At 36.5% G+C, this 20,791-nt stretch overlaps 1 protein-coding gene across 1 annotated transcript in view; it reads left to right on the plus strand.

The window, feature by feature from the left end:
* TINAG (tubulointerstitial nephritis antigen) overlaps positions 1-20,791 on the plus strand; it is a 36,452-nt gene that overhangs the window by 7,037 nt on the left and 8,624 nt on the right. The window contains exons 5-9 of the mRNA XM_066314952.1: positions 4,416-4,539; positions 6,240-6,390; positions 11,754-11,934; positions 12,388-12,433; positions 16,694-16,799. Coding sequence (XP_066171049.1) covers positions 4,416-4,539; positions 6,240-6,390; positions 11,754-11,934; positions 12,388-12,433; positions 16,694-16,799 — 608 coding nt within the window. The remainder of the gene's footprint in view (positions 1-4,415; positions 4,540-6,239; positions 6,391-11,753; positions 11,935-12,387; positions 12,434-16,693; positions 16,800-20,791) is intronic.

A 20,791-nucleotide genomic window follows, 5' to 3' on the forward strand; every position in this document is an offset into this window, starting at 1 on the left:
AGTTGCCCTGGTTAGCACCCCTGGGCCTGCCCCTTGGAGTCTCTCCAAGGGGTTCTCAGTACTATATTTTGTTATGTCTCCTGTGTGCTGGTGCAAAACAGTGTTCTTGTTACAAATGCTTTTCTTGAAAATAAGGCTATTTATTTAAACAGAATTCAAGAAGGTAGCATAAATGTGTGAGAAAGGGTAATCTGCTATTCTGAAGTGTGAGAAAGCATGAAAAATTATACAGCTGTATATTAAAAATCTATGAGGCTGCAAATATATATATATATAAAAATTAGGCATCAGTGGCAGAAGGATTTTCCACAAGATAGAAAGCCCTGTGGTGACAACAGTGCAGAGCTTGAATGGGTTTTGGGGAAAGAGGACATGGTCTCTGCAGTAATTTTAGCAGTCCTAACCCTTTGGCTTGATTCAGACAACTTCAGCTCCCTGCAGCAGCATGGTGAGGCATTGGGCTCAGGCCCAGACTGGCCAACTCAATCAAAATTACACTCTGAAGGGTTGCCAGAGCAAGAAGTGGACAGGAATTAAACTTTGGAATTCTGCTTTGTAGGATTTTCTGAACTATTCTTTGCAGCCAAAGGAGGATCATTTCACTTGAAGACAGCAGGTCAAAATAAGACAATGGCATAAAAGAATTTATTCCAATATTTAGTAGGTGTCTGCCTTAAGAACTGCACTGAGGCTCAAAAGAGTTGGATTGATTTGTTGGTTTTGGCTTTTTCCTTGAGGGATACAGTATGAAGCTCATACAGTACAGGCAAAAAAGGATGTCATGCACCCAGCCCAGAGATTGACACCTCCATTGCTAGGTATCTAGCTAGGTGAGACAAATCCCACCTAGGAAAACAGGAAAGGGAAAGTTTCAAGAAGTTCTGTATGACACTTAGTTTCCTCCATTCAGTTTTCAGTAGCTGTTTGCTCAGTGGATCTGCATTATATCCAGCTTATTGAATTATTGTTACTAAGCTTCCTGCAGCTACTTTCACTGCTATACTTCCTACAGCCTTTGTTCCACAGATATATTTCTCAGTCATATTTTTTTCTGTCTGTTGTCTTACGAAATCTGTGAGCCACAACCCAACTCCCTTTGGCACTGCCAGACACCCAAGGAGATTCAATGCATTTTTCTCCAGAAATCCAGCTTGGCACATTCATGCATTTAGTCATCATGAAACTTCCTTACATGTTTCTGGAATGACATACCTTTCATGGGATTCTAGGAAATCTTTCTGCTTACAAAAGCTAAAAATATAAAATAGTACTCTCTATATGACTTTTTCAGCTTCTGTAAAATTCTTAGGGAAATCCCAAATTTCCTGAAATCACTTGTAGAGCTTTTAAAACTTCTGCCATTAATAAAAGACTTCCCCTGCTCAAAAAGATGATGCTTTTGTCTGAAAAGGATGTTTGACCTGATGATAGATTAGGATACCCAAAAGACAATTATATGGATCAAGAATCAAATCTGAACCGAGGACCCTCTGTTGCACAGTATGGTGGGACCTGAGTATAGACCAATGGCTAAATGCACCAGTAAAACTTTTTGACTCCTGACAAAGTTGAAGCTCCTCCATCTGAGAAGGCATTTTCACTGCAGGAGACAGGGTAATCATTCTTGGAGTTTCATGTAGCACAAGAATAATTGCAACACCTTTAAAACCATTGTGATACGATTCTGGTGGTATTCTGTCATCACAAATCTTGGCAAGAGGCACATTGCACCTCTCGTGCAGACATAAGATCTGCACCCCCAGCAATGAGGTGGTCACCTAAGTGCCATCTTACAAGATAATGAAATACCTAATTCAGTAATAAGACACTACTTTTTTCACTAAATATCAAGAAACTCATAGAAACAATTGGAAAGCAGACAAAGTAAAACCTCTGTTCCATTGATATATGGCTTTTCACAGTAAAAACCCTCAGCAGTTGTAGTTGTCTTGCAAACTGAAAGTCACTCATGCCCTTTTGTTCTTCATAAAGCAAGTGATGTCCAGAATCTTTTTGCTACATTAAAAAAAAATCAAAAACAAAATATTACTTTCCCTCAGGGAAACTATTTCCGCATTTGCAAATTCAGTTATCTTTGACCTTTTTTCTCTTGTTGGTCTTCTTTCTTTTCTGAAGAAGTCATTGTTGAAATTCGAGTGTTCTTTTGTATCCTCTTACCTTTCTGCTTTGGCCAGGCTGCTAACTTCACTGCAGAGAGTACATAAAAAGGTTTAAAAATAGTTCACCAGTCATTTTGCTGATTGCCTTGTGCTGTCTGGTGCTGGTCCATGGAGCATATATTGAGAAACAGTTGTCTAGACTTGATATTTGCCACAGACCAGCAGCACTTCTCAATATCAGGGAAGCAATTTTTTCAGAAAAAAAGCCAGTATTTCTGGCTACAGATTAGTCCTGAATTTCTAAATGGCAAGGCTGAAGGTTAATGAGGATTTTGCTCTGGGATTTACAATATGAGGCTAATGGATACATTAGCAGTAGGTTAGGAATACATAAAGCAATACATTGTCAAGACTGGAGATCTATTTAGAATTTTGCTTTTCTCAACTGCCTCATTTGTAATAAGGAATTGTAAGCAGCAATTACCCACATAGTTGGGCTAAACGTTTGCCAAATTTTGCTTTTTTACTGGTTGGATGTAAATAGTCTCATCATATGAAAGAAATTCTATTTGTCTGGGATTTCTCCTGTACGTTTAATTTTCAAAGTAAATCTTAAGCTAGTGCTTACTCACTAATAATGGACATAATGATAATTGGTCAAGTTTTTCTTTAAATTAGTTGCTGCTTTCTGAGTGTCACTTAATGTTGCAAGTCTCATGTATATAAAACCCTGAAAAACAGTCTTTTGAAACTGATTAATCAAAATATTAAGATTATTAGGATTATTAAGACAATTAGAATATTGAGATATTAAGATTAATATTTTAGCAAGGTTTAAAAAATTACTTGCCTTGTACAGGTGGAGGTGAGACTTTCAAAATCATTGAAGTGACCAAGCTGCTTGCAGTATTCCTTAATGGATTCAGGACTTGCAGCCTGTGTCTAACCTGCTCAACCCAGAACCACTGGGTCTGGGAACACACACAGACTATATCAATTTGCCTATTGGGGCTGTATCCCAGCTTAATGTCAGATATAAACCTGAGGTATAAGATTCCTTTTTCCTTACCCACTTTTTCTCAGCTGGGGATTTTCTGTGGCAAATCCAGGTGTACAAGCTGGATGGAGGCACTGCTGTTTCAAAGTGTACACAACAAAGTGATCATGATACAGGCACAAGACTAACATTTGGTTCTCCAAAGAGTCCTAAAATACTTTTGGAAAAACTGGGCTCAAATGTTTAAATCATCTTAGCAAAAGGTATGCTTTATGATTGTAAATCACAAAAACAATTTAGAAAAATGTTTTAGCAAGGGTACCCAGAATTTGAAGATAAGTAAGTTGAAGTAAAATAAAGGAATTTAAACAGGATAGGAGTAATTCTATAAATTATAATTATTATAGAATTATTAATTCCTTCTGGAACTGAGGTTATCAACAATTTTTTGAAACAGATTGATTGTAAGGCGCAAGATTGCAATTTTCTGTGGCCATTCCTATTTCCTTGCACAGCATAATCCATCATTCCATGAAGTTCAACATTTAAAAAAAAGAGTCAATGCTTTTTATATGTTGAACACAGAGCAGATTATTATCAGTTGTAGCAGATGGCTCTTGCATATGCAAATTTCTGTTCAAAGCTTGGAGGACTTCGGAGGGGGACATAAATTAAGACAGAGAGATGAAGGTGCCAGAAGTGGCTGGCCAAATTGCTTTAGAGACCAGACCATGAATTTTCATGAATTGACTATCAAATTGAAAAGCAGAAGAAAAATCACTGATTTTTATTCTGGAAAGGGAATAATTGCTTCAGATTGAATAACCTCTATGTAAAAGACAAATTGATACACTGTACTGATTCCTCTCCCACAATGACTAAAATTTCCTACCTACAGCCACATGTCTGGGAGAACAGGGTAACAGGTATTTAACTTCACCACTATCTGTAGCAGAGGGCTTTTCTTTCCAAAAACACCAGCTGGGTCATACTTAGCAAATTTAATAGGGAATTATTGTTTGAATAAAAAATCAGAGAAGAACTGGTCAGATTATACAGGTTGACAGTCTTGAAGCTCAGCTTTTCAGCTCAACTAATGGAGTGCCAGAACCCTCCTGCTTTCAGGGGTTTGCAGAAGCCAGCCATAGGGAAACCACCACAGAGTTGCCTGGGAAGACACAGGGTCCAATGCTTTAGATTTCCTCAGTCTAAAAATTAAGAATTTTACAAAAAATTTTTGGTAAAATTTATTATAAAAATGGGAAATTGACGATATACAGATCTACATTTTCTTTTAGGGAAAGTCACTTCCAGAAGAAAAGTTTCCTGCAATTTTTTCAGCTACTTATGAGTGGCCTGAGTGGATTCATGATCCTTTGGATCAGCGAAACTGTGGAGCATCCTGGGCTTTTTCAACCGCAAGTAATATTTCTTTTTATTCCCTTTGAAAGTATCAGTGATGGTAGATACGTATTGAAAATTGTAGGGGTTAGTAACAAAATATCAGCTTGCTTTTCACCTTTTATTACCAAATAGGAACATTTAAAATTGCTACAACTTTTTCTCTGTATTGTCTCAAAATCTTTAAATGTCAATCCAAGCTTCAGCACTTTGCTTTTCATAAAAATGTGGAATATAAGCATGCAATCAATCTTTATGACTTAATTTGGCCAGTGGGTCCTCACAGGTGCAGGTTTCTGCAAATGCTTCTTTAAATCACAGCAGTAAGGGAAGGAATGGAGCATTTAGGCCAGCAAATCTCAGCTCCCTGAAAAAAACCACAGCAAACATGCTCTTTTTTTAATATATATTATCCACTGCAATTTTAAAAAAGAGGACTATAAGAGCTTTTAACAGATCTTTTGACAGATTACTGCAGAGATGTACAGAGATCACTGAGGGAAAGACTTTGCAGATATTGTGTCTAAGTTTTCCTTCCCATAAAGAAATATTTTTATTTTAATTCACATAATTCTTTTCAAAGGTATGTAGAGTGAGATGCCTTCACATGTTCTTTAGGTGCATCTAACATTTTCTGTCTGAATTTTCAATATTAATTGTTGCTCAGTGAACAGACAAACATTTCTGTATAATTTTTTCATATTAAATCATTTCTGTAAGTATTCCAACACTTTACAATAAACGGCTTTTATTCCCATGAAAATAGATTCATTACCATGGGACACCTTACAAAAGCACAAAATACAGTTGTCATGTGACATCAGCAAACTTTCTTTTCTGAAATCCCCCTCAGAGTTCACCAAAGTTAGTGTTGATTTTGATAGGATTTAGATTTCAATAAATTTTTCAAGAATTTATTTTGAAATTCAAAAATGTGGCACTAGAAGTAATCCAAATAAAACTTAATTGCAGGTAATAACTGGCAGTGAGGCTTAATGTTTTTTTCATTGTCATTCAATAAAGAAAGTAGAAGTACCTTAGTTTCACCCACAACTGAGTTAACCTAGTCTGCCAATAAATCAGTTCATAAATATATAGGTACTAAGAATCTTGATTATGTCATTGAATTCAGATAAGGTATCTATGTCTGATGAATAATTTTGTGTTATAAAGGAAGGAGGTACAAAGAGTCCTACATTTACTCTTCAATATGAACATCTCCAAATATTCTCTGCAATAAAGCCAGTATATACTTTCAGTCTTTAATTTTCTTCTTCATAGGACTGCTCTTTTTAAAATTTTCCCCCTCACATAAAGGAAAAAATTATAGAAAAGAAAGCAAAGAGATTTGTAGATTCAGCTGCAGAAAGCTGGGAATTATTTCTTTCTTCTGCTGAAGACAACCAGATGTGAATATGCTTTTACAAATATGATAGAAACAATTATGCAAGTGTCTCATCTGATGTTTAGATATTTGGGACTTTATAATAGCCAGTAAATCTAGAAATTTGTGATATAACAGCCAAGTTGCTTATGATGCTTCACAGTTTCACAATCCTCTCTCACAAAAGTCTGGACAGATTATATCGGTATTGTTAAGTGAAGATACCAGCACAGACAGAAAATATTGAGGTTGTATTTCTGTCTCTTTTTCACAAAAACAAATGCAAAGTTGTGAGTAATTATTTGTTTTTGGTAACAGAAAATTTATTTTCAAACAGGTGTTGCGGCAGATAGAATAGCCATTCAGTCAAAGGGTCAGATCACAGACAACCTTTCTGCTCAGAACTTGATCTCTTGTGATACCAGGAATCAGCATGGATGTAATGGTGGAAGTATTGATGGTGCCTGGAGATACTTGAAAACGCATGGGTAAATATTTTATCTGGCAGTCGAGATTATTTTAAATTGAACCAGCTGCTTAAGTTGCAATAAGACAATATGTAAAAGAACTTCTGTGTTTCTTGGGATACAGTAAGCAGCCAGTTGCATGAGGCAATATTGTGAATATTCAAAAGAATCAAACATTTTTCTCTATAAAGCAACATGTAATCTTCTCATCTCAAGGTTGTTCCAGAGTGCAACACTTTCTTAAGGACTGTATCTAGATCTTTCTTCCTTTCGAACAGACTAAACAGAGTTAAGGGCTATCAAATTCCCCGTGAACAGCTAGAAATTTTAAAATGGGATGCAATCATTTATGGAATCACAAAATTATTTTGGTTGGGACTTTGGAGGTGACCTGGTCCAATAGTCTGCTCTAAGCAAGACTTTAAAATTAGATCAGGCTGTTTAGGCCATGTCCCTGGACACATTTTGAGGATCTTCAAGGATGGAGGTTTCACAACCTCCCTTGCAGCAGGTCAATTTGTTTGACTTGTGGTCAAACATTCTTTTTCTTATATCAGCATTTTCTTTGGTAGGACTTGTGACTGGTACCTTTCAGCTTTTCACTCTGCATCTCCAAGAGTTTTGTTCTCTCCTCTATACCTCTCCTTATGTGGCTGAAGACAGGAATTATATACCCTTTTTGCTTTCTCTTGTCTAAACTGAGCAAGTCCAGGTGCCTCAGCTCCAGTCTCTTAAGTGTCTTCCACTGATTTGCTCAGTTTGTCAGCGTCTTTCCCAGGGAACAAATAACTGAAAATACAGCTCCATCTGCACAGTAGTAATTTGAGGGGAATATTAATTTTTCACAATGTCTTGGTTATGTTCTTGGTAATGCAGCCCAGTACTGACTGTCCAAATTTGCCTACAGGGCTCACTGCTCACCTCCATTCAACTCTCTGTTTCTCAGGACCTCACGTCCTTTGTGAAACAACTTCCTACACTGGCAGTGCCCTGCCAGTACCTGGGCAGTTCTGGCTCAGAGGCAGGAATTACCATCTGTCTTTGTAGAAATGCAGGATATTTCTGTCAGGCTTGTTTTTTCAGCCTATTAACACTGCTCTGAACAGCAGCCATGCATACTAATCACTCCCTACAAGTTTTATACTCTCCACAAACTTGCTAAGGATGCCTTACATCTGGCTGTACAGATTTAATAGAGATGCAAAAATGTTGATTTTGTGTTGCCTTCTGGGAAATTCCATTAATAAACCAGTCACTTTGACCTATAGACCTTTCAACATGCTGGTCCACAACTGACCTTGTAAGTAGTTTACCTAAGCCAAAAAACTAGAGGAATACCACAGACATCTATGCTGAAAATGTCACTAAAGACAAGGTAAATGACAGATACTGCTTTACTTATTCTGTATGGAGCCGGTAGTTTCAACATAGTCAGGTTGTCTCATCATATCATCATTACCTGTCATGGTAAATCTGCACATCCTGCTTTCAGTCAATTTCTTGAAATCTGTATGCCTGGAGATGACTTCCAGGAGAATTTCAATAACTGCATTTTAGATACCATATAATTAAATCCTGCTGTTTCTCTCATTACCAGAATTTTTTTGTCCTTTCTGTTCCATTCCAAAATCTATTTCCTGTCTTGCTTTCACGCAATCCCATCCCTTACTCTGATATATCTGATGCTGACAGACAGAGAGATCTCAGGTGTTCTCTCTGTCAACTTTTATAAAGTATATAAGTTTATTTATAAAAAACAAACAAACCATGTCAAGAGCAAAAGAATGTCAGATGAGATGTGTCATAGTTGACATGGCACTCTGGTGACAAGTGAGAATTCTTCTTTCTGCAAGTGTATCAAACTATTTCTAATATGACAAGGATTTTGTATTGTTATGGGGAGAGTTTATTCTAGTGCTCCTCCTCTGTCTTTTTCTCTCAGAGTCTCAACACTAAACCAGTTTGCATTTAGGTTTTAAGCAGGAGATGCTTAAGATGAGTGATTCTACTCTGCAAAGGCCCCTCAGCACCATGGGAGATAAAAGAAAAGGCTTAATTAATGAAGAAATTAAAGTTATAACTTGAAATTTTAATTGTAAGCATTTTTAAATGCAATACTTTTCTGTAACTAGAAGAACAGTCTCATTATACTCAGTAGCTAATGGTTTTGGGAGAGTAATTGAAACTCTTTCTCTCTGGACTGTTTCTTGCCTGTTAAAAACAGGATCAGAAGAATTGCTGGTGTAGGTAAGAGAAGTGAGAAAAATTTTTATGAGCGTTATCTCCACAACAGCTGGAGCATGTTATTTTTAGAGGAAAAGCTGTAAAGAATACACCAATAGGACAACCTCCTAGTTTTCTATTCCCTCTGACTGTTACCCCTGTACAAGCAAAACTACCATGAGCCCCATAATAATAAAATTCTTCTTATGCCAGTATGTACTAGTATTTTTTCCTTAGCACTGTAGTTAGTGACATGGCCTGTTATGCAGAAGCAATTTTAGTATAAAAGAGTTAGCTTATTTTTAAAAGAAAAGCAAGGCAGGCTGAAGCTCTACAAGGCACTTCGTTATCAACCTAGCTGTACCCTCGCAGGAGCTTGTTTGATGTTTGACCTGACTGAGAAGCAGTGTGACAGTGGTGTTCTGAGCAGGCTTTCTGACTGGTGTGACCCTGGAGACACAGAGCCACAGCACCTCCGCTCACACAGCACACCTGGGAACTGTCTTTTCACCACCACACTCCCAAGTACTTGCTTATTGCTCTGCCTCCTGTATTCATCAGCCTCTTGCAGCTGATCATCCCAGCAAAGGATCTGAAGGGCAGTTGTGAAAACCATCATGAATTTTTTGTTCTGTACAATATGATGTACAATATCACTGTGCTATGACAGACTTTCACTTGCTACACATTTTTACCCCTGATCATTGATTTGTCATCAAAGTATCACACATGAAAGCATCCCTACTTATCTATTTTTATAAGCATTTCTACATTCCGCTTTTTTTTCCTCAAGTTCAAATGATATTTCAAAACCTACTCCGACATTTCCAGGCACAAATAAATGCATTAAGGCAAATATCAAAATATCTTTAGAACAGATACTGGAAGAAAACAAGAACAGTGCTTCTGGGTCTGAGCAAAGGTCCATCTAACCCAATGTTAAGTCTCTGAGAGTAGCCAAGAGCAAATAATATCAAGAGCAACAATTAAAAACCCCAAAACCCCCAACAAAAATAAACTCAAAAAATCCACAAAAACCCCACCAAAAACCCCCACAAAAAAGCCCCCCCAAAACACCAAACCTGTTTTGATTCACTGGACTCATAATTTAATCAATTTTGTAGCTAAACCAAATGATCCATAACCTTTTGTCTGTGACAATGAAAATAGCTGGAAATTTGTGTCATACAAGTCAGAAGTGTCTTTTGAAGGAGCACTGTCATATAGTCCTTGCTTTCTCATACTTTCAGGTGACTTATTTTTAGGAACTGCTATATTGCAATCATTGTTTCCTTATCTCCGTGCCCTGCAATAGGGAGAAAACACATTGATTTTCTGTGGGGCCTTGTAAATTATCACAGCAGGTGTTCAGTGCTGTTTAAAGTTTCTGCTGTTTTGTTTCCTGGAGTGTGCTTAGCTCAGGTTTTTGACAGATGTTCAGAAAAATCAAGTGCTGACCTAAACTATCCCCAGTGAAGTCAGAAAAAGATTTCCATAAAGCTCCATGAAGGTTGGCCAGTGCTGAGACCTGACTTTTCAGAATCACTAAACACCCAATTAACAGTGAAAATTGCTGTAAGTGGAGCTGAAACACCGTTTAAACATCACTTTCTCTTTGTCTTCCTCCATTAATTAAAGAGTAAATATGTATTTTATTACTAATTATCATTAGTTTTAAGTATTTCAGTTACAAATCATAATTTGGGATAAATGAGTGTTCTTTGAAAGAGTCTATTTTAACTAATAAGGAAAACAAAAATGTTATATTTATCAAGAATGAGGAAGAAATACTTCATTTTCAGGTGGTATAGAAGTTAGATGTGAATGTAAATAGTGTTTCTAATCTCAATAGGGCTTAATCTGATTTGTATCTTGGGCTCTTGGCAGTTGCAGGGTATGAGAAAGATGTTATTGTTATTAGCCAACTTGCAAATAATATAGTCTAATGTTTAGGATTATTTTCTTATCTCACAATTCAAACATATAAATGCAATAAATCCACAAAATATTTCATTAGATTGAATATACAAATGTGACTTCAAATGAATTCTGTCAAGAATGTATGAACACACTACAGAGTTTCCCTGGTTGGCCCTGGATCCTGCTTGTTTCTAACCTTATTTTTGTATGTATGTATCTATATTTGTGCATATAAACATATTCCCATCTATTTCTCTTTTTCTTCTATGACTGTTTTGGAAGGGTCTTCCTCTTGAAGCTTACTGTTGTGCAGATGCTTCAGCACATACAGAATCATGATTCAGCTGAGAGCTGTTCAATTGTGTTAATCAAGGCTGCAGAAACTGTGGTTGGTGAAAAGATTCAAACTGTGACTCTTGGTTCTCAGTGAGAGATCTTATCTGGATTACCATGCAGCTCCAGTGTGCTACTGTGTGTATGTGGTCCACTTTGGGCAGAAAGAAAAAGATGTTCTCAGATATTCTATCACCAAATGCTAATGGTAAAATGCCATCTCATGTTCAAAACAGCTGAAGCACGTATGAGCTTATCTTGAAAAACTTCTGACAGCTAAGTATACACAGGCAAGCATAGTTATACTCCATATTGTGTAGTAATGTAGTTTTCAGTTCCTCAGGTTCAGAAAGTCCAATATAATTGATGAGCTACCTAAATACAAATGCTTTTTATAAGACTGTCTATTTTAAATATTCTGCTTCAACAAAATATTTAATTGTGCTCTGTAAAAGAAACCCTCTCATAGGCCTGCACGGCATTAACATGGAAACATGTATATTGTTTCAGAATTCTCCAACAGTATCCCATGTATTCCATTTCACAAGCCATTTTTGATAAATGAAGCCTATTGACAACACTGGTAATTTATTGATCTTTTTCAGAGTGAACTTTCATGCATCATTAATGAAATGAATGTACCAGGTGGCAAGTGCTAAACACATTTTTTACCCTCTGTCTCTTTGGAGAAGGGTGGGGAGAGGACTACTGTAATAGAAAATTTATCATAAATATCATGTATATGAGTTGAAGGAAATGCCATTCAGTGGAAGATATGTCTTTCACACTTCTGAAGAATATTACTTGAAATGCAACAGTTGCAAAATAATTGAAATCTTGAAGCAAAATTGCAAAAATGGTTAAGCAAGTTTCTTATGATTTTTTTTTTTTTTTAAAAACCTGAACAGGATTGTATCATATGCTTGTTATCCATCATTTTGGAACAAACACCTGGGGCCAGCAGCTGAAAATCAGTGTTATGTGTCAAGTGAATATGGAAAAAACCATACAAATGGGCCATGTCCAAATGCTTTTGAAAAATCCAATCGGTTATACCGGTGTGCCTCTCACTACAGGGTGTCCTCAAAAGTAAGTTAATGAAATTTGTCTGCTGTCTCAACAATTTTACTCCTTTGGGGTTTGAATATTAACTGGCATATTAAAATATGTTTACCTTACTACAAGAATAGAGCTGTAAATTTTCCTTTATGTTGCCCTTGAATTTTCCTAAGAGTTGAAATTCTTTATAGTTTCTCTGTAGAGTTCTACATCATCTCTGTAAATCTAATGCTTTGTGGTCCCATAGAAATTAGAGATAGAAAAAAAGTACAGAGTCATAACAGTGCAGTTCTTCTTAAACATGTTTCTGAAGGTTATGTTAATTTGGCAAACCAAATATTCTCCCGCAGAAATACAAGTACACATGTATATTTGTACTATGTATGTATGTCCACACAATGATAAATTAGAATGAGTTTTAATTTTATTTAATAAATTTTATCTTCTCTTGCTCTCCCTGTTGCTGCTCTCACCTCCTCTCAGGAAACTGATATAATGAAAGAAATCAAGGACAGAGGACCAGTGCAAGGTACAGTAAGTTTAAAGGATGATAACATTATTGAAATATTTAGACTGTGCAATGACCTTGTATCAAAGTATTAGAAAATGCAAATTATATGCCACAGTGAAGAAACTGGCCATATGCACTGTAATTCATCCAGGGACATTTGGTGGGTAAATAGTAGCCCTAAAAACAGCATGATTGCATCAGAGCCTGTAAAGAGTAAAATGACCTTGAGATGGATATGTTGAAATTTTGTGCAAAATCTGTGTGCAAAAAATCCGTGTGGCTTTTCTCATGAAAGTTCTTTGGTCATTGGTGAAATAACAACTCATGGCTGTGCAGATGGAATTAAATGTTAGCCAAACTGGATTTGATAGGGCTGGGGTTGATTCCCCCACTGGCTAAGGCCAGCCCAGCAGACCTGCTCTCCTGTGAAGGTAATGCTGAACTATATGGGCCTTCCAGAAAATCATTCAGTACTGAAATACCCCAGAATTTCTCATTTCAGAGCCCAAATGCTCTTGTTGATGCTTACCAGTTTTGAATTTTTCTGCTGATCTCTGCAATGAAGATCCCTGACCCCTCAGATGTCAGAAATAAAGAGGTTTCAGCACTGAGTAGGGAACTGCAAAAATTTTGGTTTTTACCCTGGATATTGTCCATTTGTGGCCATGAATGCTGCTGGCAACGGCTGAAAACGTAGGTTCCTGCTCACAGCCCAGGCCACTGTAACTAGAGATATAAATGGATGTGGGGTTTGGGATTATGGAGAAAGGTCATACTGCAGGATCTCCACCTGTCTTGGATGGCTGGCTGATGCAAAACCAAAGAATTTTACTTCAGGGGACTTCTGCATTTCTACTGCCTTTAATTATATAGGGAGTTATAATAATCTTCAAATTATCATTCAAATGGTTTTGATTATTAGATAGAATTCATTTTGGTGCATCATGGGGTTTAAATTACTTCTTAAAGCTCTTTATGTGGGCAGCTGCAATTAATCTGAAGCTCTGACTTAACAAGATCAAAATCATCAGTCTTTTTTTTTTTTTTTGTTCTGTCCAAGTCTTTTTTTCTCAAGGAAAATATTATATCTCACACTGCATTTGATCTAGATGCAAAGAAAGTAATTTCTGATGTTTTTAGAAAATGATAAAAATTAGGACTCATAGTCTGTGTATACACAGATATTGCTGGATTAATCTGCTAGTACTAGATTTTACACATTAAATAATCAATATTCAGCCATTTGCTAGGACTTAGCACTCAAAAATTCATGTGATTTTTTTAAAAAAATTTAGTAGTTTTTGTGTATCAGGTTAAGGTATTGCTGTTTGTAGAAAAATCAAGATCTACATAATGGCATATAACCGAGAGTATGCATCACATGAGTGAAATCACTTGTTGTTTTCTCTTTTGGCTATAATATGAATTTTAAATCAATCACAGTTATGACCCTATAATTTGTCACTGATCCTCTCTTCTCTCTTCCCATATTACAAATGCAACCAAGGCAAAAATCTAATTTTAAAACCATATCATACTTTTTTTCTGCAAATGATCTTCAAATACTGAAAGAGGTTTTCCATTATTCATTCACTTGTCATTCCTGAAGAACTTACATAGTGCTTAGGGACAGTCTTATCTAATGTACTAAGTAACATTTAATAGCTGGGAAACATTCAAGATCCTTTCAAGATCATGATGATGAATGGACTTTGATTTTTGAACATATTTAAAGTTAAGAAAGAATTTTTTTTTAACAGCTGTGAAGCAGTAGGTTTAGGAATGTAGTTGAAGATTTTATGTTATACAGCTTTCAAGTTTGAATGACAATTTCTCTCTGATCTATGTAATTGTCTTACATAGTACAGAAACTGAGCAATTAGCTTTTTTGGATTCAAATGATGAAATACTAGTTTTTAAAGAAATCCATTTTCAAGTAAACATAGTGAAATTTCAGCAATAATTTGAAAACATTCAGATGGACAATCTAATATTGCTCATTCATAATTTTTTTTTCATGGACTTTAGGAAGTACTCTGACAGTTATAATGCTGATGTAGGAAAATTATCGTCTCTGACACATTAGTCAGTCTCAATTTAAAGAAAGGCTCACACATTGTTGGCAATACATCAGAGTTTTAACCCCACAAAACTGACAATTTCAGCTGTTATGATCTTGAGAAAAAAAATTATATTAGCTAACACATGAAAATGATCTGTAGAAAGAACTTGGCTATATTAATGTATAGAGCTAAACTTTGTTTCCTTTTGTAGGAGCTAGTTTTCATTTCTTGCATCTTTGTATGATTAAAAAGAGACAAAAATCCCTATTTAAGAATTTTATGCAGGGGAATTCATAGTGGAATCAATCTTTTAATCTGATGCATGTATATGCATAGATCTGACAGTCTCAGGATGACTGAAATAGCTCATGCATGAACTATAGTCAACCTTATGAAAATTGCTGCCTTTTCTGATTCATTAATAATCCATTCATTTTGGGAAATACAAAGTCTCTCCTGTGTGAGAGAGAACAAAATTAGGTGGTGGACTGTGATCACCTTGTCCTGTCCAAGTCACAGTCTGTATAAGGACAAAGTCACTGAATAAATAAAAATATCTCAGTACTAGATCTAGAATTATCATCATCTTTGTCCATCTTGTACTTCATGCACCCAGACCACTCTAACTCCAAGGGCTGTACCATATTTTAGCTCCTGATTGCAAGGTACTTTATATACATATGCATATATATGTACACATATATACAAAATATGTATACACGCATGCACATGTGTGCAATGTATATATGGTATTTAATCATGGGTAAAATTCTATCACATAAACAAAAGTTATTTTGAAAGTACACTTCAAAAATTTCTACTTCATTTCAATAAATCAAATTTAGGTATGATTCTCTTCACAGACAAGAATGGGTCTCATTTGGGGCACAAGGTATATTCTCCTCTGCTCAGGAACAGTGGGTCTCATTGGCAGAGCATCATCCAAGATGTGATCGGGAAGGGGCACGATATCAAGCATGTCCATGGCAAGGCAAATGACTTCATTTCAACATGTTTTGAGAGTTCTCTCATACCTAAAATTTTTGACTGTTTTTTCATTTTCACTCAAATATGATAGAGGTTGTTGTAAAGATAGTTAATTTCCTTCAAGTTTACGAAAATATTCAGGTAGGAAAAAGAAATTTGTAAGTATGTATGCCAGACAGAAAAAATGGCAGCATGACCTCAGCTTACTGGATATTGCAGATCTATACCAGGCACATATGTTATAAATGGTCTTACCATATAAAATATGGTCTGTGAAACTTGTACTTTATGGGCCTGCCAAGGTGCAAAACTTTAGGAAATTGGATTTCACTAATTCTCATGTTCCAAGTTGTGTGGCAGTTAAAATCATAGGCTAAAATGAAGATGAAATATAGCTTCTATTTAATGCTTCTAATTCACTGGAATCTAAAGGTATCATAGACCTGAAAAGTATTTTCATTTCTCTGGATCTGGTAGACAACTGTAAACTAAATGGTACTAAGGCGGCAGAACATAAGTGGAAAAGAAATCCAGAACTATTTTCTTAATAAACAAATGAATGATGCTTCTAAAAATATATATAAAATAGGCATATTATTTTCAAAAAGCTACTTGTAATCTTCATTCTCTTGCACAAAATTTTCAGTACCTCAGCTCTTTCACCTTACATTTTTATGAAAAAAGGGATGATTTTTTCCACACTTTTAACTAACAGTCATGATTTACAAATATACAAACAATCTAGTTTTCTTTAAGAAGATTACTGTGTATTTGATGAACTTTAAGTTTCAGAAAAAATCACCATCACCATGTCAATCCACCATATTTCACAGAGTATACATTTTCTGTTAAATACTTTTCTTGAATATGCAGATCCTAGTCAGAACTGAGTAGTTTATATGGACCTTGGGGAAATTAATTTTATTGAATTAGATTTCAAAATTTATGGAAGCCTTCATGAGGCAATATTTCTTCTTACTGCCTTGGAAGTCAATGAGAGAGAGTGTCCATGACAAGGAAAACCAACAGTTTGAGAGACTTCTGTTGAAGTATTTCTATTGGTTCACTCACAGCAGGGAACTTTCTGAATTGATGCTTTTAGCAGAATTACTAAGTACACTTAATGCAGTCCAACACACAACAAGAATTTCACTGGTAAAATGCAAGGAGCGAAGAATAATAAAAGTAATGTTTGCTGACTGTGGTGATTTTTCCTATTGTTTTTCAGCTATAATGAAAGTGTATGATGATTTTTTCCTTTACAAAGAGGGAATATATCGACACTCCCAGAAAGCAGGATCGAAATGGAAAACTCATTCGGTCAAACTCCTTGGGTGAGTAAAGCACATTTTTTCACCCTTTTTCTCTGCCAGTTATGAGTGTAATAAAATGTCAATGATTTAGGTTCCAATCTTTGGAACCCAAAGATTTGACTATCACAGATGGAACACTACTAGCTCTCAACATATGACTGATGTTTCATTTTTGCCTTGTCTATGAATTTTAGAGGGTATTGAAAAGAGGTGTAGACCCTTCATCTTTTAATCTACTCTTATATTTGTTGAAAAAATTAAAATACAGTGTTTATAGAATAAGCCATTAAATCCTATATAAATATAGTTAACCCTCCCACATACATACACACACATACATATATATATGTGTGTGTACATAATATGTCTATACATGTATATATATATATATATACACATGTATATATGGTATTCATGTGTATATGGTGTGTCTATGTGTGTGTGTGTGTGTATATATATATATACGTATAGACAAACCATAAAAAATACTTGGTTGGGTGATCACAAATATTCCAAGTACATATCAAGTTGTGAACAAAATTTATATAATTTTCTTCAGATATGCCACCAAACAGAATGCAAATAGAAACATGGAAGTTGACAGTGACCTCCCACTTTAATGGCATAACTTACTGGCACAGCAGTCTGGGCTCTCTGTGTCCTGAATAGCAACTAACTGCTGCTGAGATGCTGCTGGTTTTATTTGGGAGACTGCTTCAGAAGCATGTGTGCCATACACCAGTGGATTTCCTCTCAAATGTAGGCCAGGGCCACTATATTAAGATGATGACTATCTAATAATGCATATGCTTGAATTACTGAACACACCACGAGGCTTTATTCTTTGCTATGGAGGGAATATGCAAGGAATTATTAAATCGGTGAGTGAATACACAGAAAAATGACCGGAGAATCCGAAACAAATATTTTATTGGTGGTCTAGAATATCATATAAATAATGATTCAATGTGTGCTAGGAAGATTACTGCAAGTATTTTCAACAAGTACTTCAAGAACATAACATTGCAAAACAAGGTGCATTTTGTCCTTGTGATCTTAGTGAAGTCGTCTTCATGAAGGGCATGGGAATTCCTATGGTTGTGGAAACTGCTGGCTGTGGATTACAAGAGCGTGCTTGATAGTGGCATAGAAGCAAAGAGAAGCAGCATGCCTATGCAAGATCATCTTTGACACTGCTGCAAAAAGTATTGACTCAGGCTAATAGAGAAAAAATTCCCAAATTATCGTTATAGAGAATATTGTGAAGCAATGAAAGAGAGAAACTGGAATTTAGTGTAGAAAAATGGAGCACTGAATTAGGAAAATATGTTTATGAAGGACAGATGGTATGTGTTGGTTTCTGTGTGTGTATTTAAGGTAACAGCTGTGAGAAACCAATAACATTAGACAGTAAAATTTGCAGAGCAATTTGAATACTTTAGCTCCGGGATGAGCTGCTGTAAGGCTGTGAGTTCAGGCATTGGGCGGGCTATGAAGTATGCCTGGTGCAAGCATAGGGTGATGACAACTATTCCCTAAGAAAAGCTGCTCCACATTTGTGCAGAGTAACCTACCCAGATGAGTGATTATGCAAGAATGCCACCAGGGGACAAAGTGATGGCTGAAGAGGGAGAGAGGAGGAGATAACTAATGTACCAACCATATGTACCAACCATATGAAGTTCAATAAGGGGAAGTGTAGGTTCTGCACCTGAGATGGGGCAACCCTGAATGTACAAATAGACTGGGAAATGAGATGCTGGAAAACACTGCCACAGAAAATGTCCTGGAGATCCTGGCTGATTGAAAGTTGAATATGAATCAGCAGTGCCCTGGCAGCCAGGAGGGCCAACCCTGTCCTGAGGGATGTCAGGGACAACATTGTCAGCTGGGCAAAGGAGGAGATTGTCCCCTGTGCTCTGTACTGGAGCAGCCTCACCTCGAGTGCTAGGTGGCAATTTTGGGCACTGCAGCATAAAAAGGACATTAAACTATTAGAGAGCATCCAAAGGAAGGCAACAAAGATGGTGAAGGCCTTGAGGGGAAACTGTATGAGAAGAGTCCTCATATGAGAAGCTGTATGAGGTCACTTGGTCTGTTCAGCCTGGAGGAGACTGAGGGAAGACCTCACAGCAGTTACAGCTTCTTGTGAGGGGAAGAGAGGGAAGACAAGATCCCTTCTCTGTGGTAACCAGTGACAGAATCCAAGGGAATGGACTGAAGCTGTGTCAGGGAAGGTGTTGGTTGAATATGAGAAATAAGTTCTTCACCCAGAGGGTACTCGGGCACTGGAAGAGGCTCCCCAGGGCAGTGGTCACAGCATCAGCCTGACAGAGATCAGGGAGTGTTTGGACAGTGCTCTCAGGCACTCTTGGGTTGTCCTGTGCAGGGCTGGGAGCTGTGCTCAGTGATCCTTGTGGGACTCTTGCAAGTCAGTATATCCTGTGATATGGTATTTCTATGCCTAAGTTAATTTCTTTCCCCAAGTTAAATGGGAAGAGACAGTATGTGCAAAGAAAAGATAGCAATCCTTAGGCAAGGGGCCACTCTGAGCAAAATCTGAGTGCCTTGACTGAGTCACTGCTAAACACAGAGTAGGAGAAAAGATGAGTAGTTTGATGTACAGAAAAATGACATAAGAAGTGAAGGAAAAAGAAGAAAACTGAAGATATTAGGAAACCCCAGAGTTGTCCAGAGTTTAATATGTGTGGAATGCATTTACTTATTAAACATTTAATTATTTTGAATATTGCTGAAGTAGTTAATGGATCCAACAATATAGTTACCAATTCTTGAATTGTCTAATGTACAAATGTGGCCTCCAAGATTGTGCCATATAAAAATATTTGCAGAGCTGTTTAACTGTAAAAGATTAATTAGATCTTGACAACTTGGAGGCTGTTGGAGCCTTAAGCTAGGTTGGAGCCTTAGGCTAGTATTGATAAATCCTAGTAATGATAAATCTAGGAATGATAAATAATGATTAAATGATAAAATGTGATTCTGCATCATGAACTCTAAACCATCTCTTTGTATAGATTTTAATGTCTTCATGATTAAGCCATCATTTTTTAATATCCGTGATTAGTTTCAATGAATTTGAATGCAAAGTATATGTCATAGGTGTAAGTTTTTTGCCATTCGTATATAGCTTGGGAACAAAGGAAAATTTAGACTCCTTGACCTCAATAAAAACTCGTGAGAATCTCATCATAGTTGTACTTCAGATAAAAATACTGATGAATATTTGCATTTTGCTTAGCTGAGATGGCTCCTGGAGAGACAAAAAGAAGTGGAGACATGCTGATAGATAGTATAAAAAATGCAGTTTTGAGTGGGTTGATGCTTATTGTAGGCTCATTTTTTATTCATAATCCCTTCCATAAAAAAGATTCAATACTTGTAAAAGGCAGCCATAATAATGACTGACCCTATTAAGCTGATATTTGTAATATCTCAGAAACATCATTGGAAATACCTTAAATTGCCAGTGAATTGTGCAACATATAAGGCAATGGAGTGATAAAATGCAAATACATTTTGGTGAAGCTTGCAAGAGCTATTTGTACAAAAGCAGACATGCACTTAGAAACTGCCTAATTGATCACTGGAGTGGAAGGATTTTAAATGTTTAGACTGGCTTTCCTTGTTCTGCAACATGAAATTGCAAGTTATTTTCTAACATTCAAAGGCTTATTTATAAAATCAGCTGAGATAAGACTGAGAGTATCCCCAGTCAGGTACTGTGTGACCTCAGGCTCAGGGAGAGAATATAAAAAGATGAAATAGCATGGAAAAGAGGAGAGGAAAATGAGGAGCAACCAGGTGGAGGCTGTTGTGGGCAGCAGAGTTAGGGTTTGGTCAGAGCCTCTCTAGTGAAATAGGGCTTTCAGTAATCTGAAGGCAGGATGGACTGACCCATAGATACTTCGAGAGAGCAGGATCTCTCAGGCAGTCTCTGTGTCAGTATTCCAGACACAGGGAAGTAAGCAAAAAAAGTGAATAATGGAGAC

Source organism: Sylvia atricapilla, chromosome 3 (genome assembly GCF_009819655.1).
Source record: "Sylvia atricapilla isolate bSylAtr1 chromosome 3, bSylAtr1.pri, whole genome shotgun sequence".
NCBI classification, from domain to species: domain Eukaryota; kingdom Metazoa; phylum Chordata; class Aves; order Passeriformes; family Sylviidae; genus Sylvia; species Sylvia atricapilla.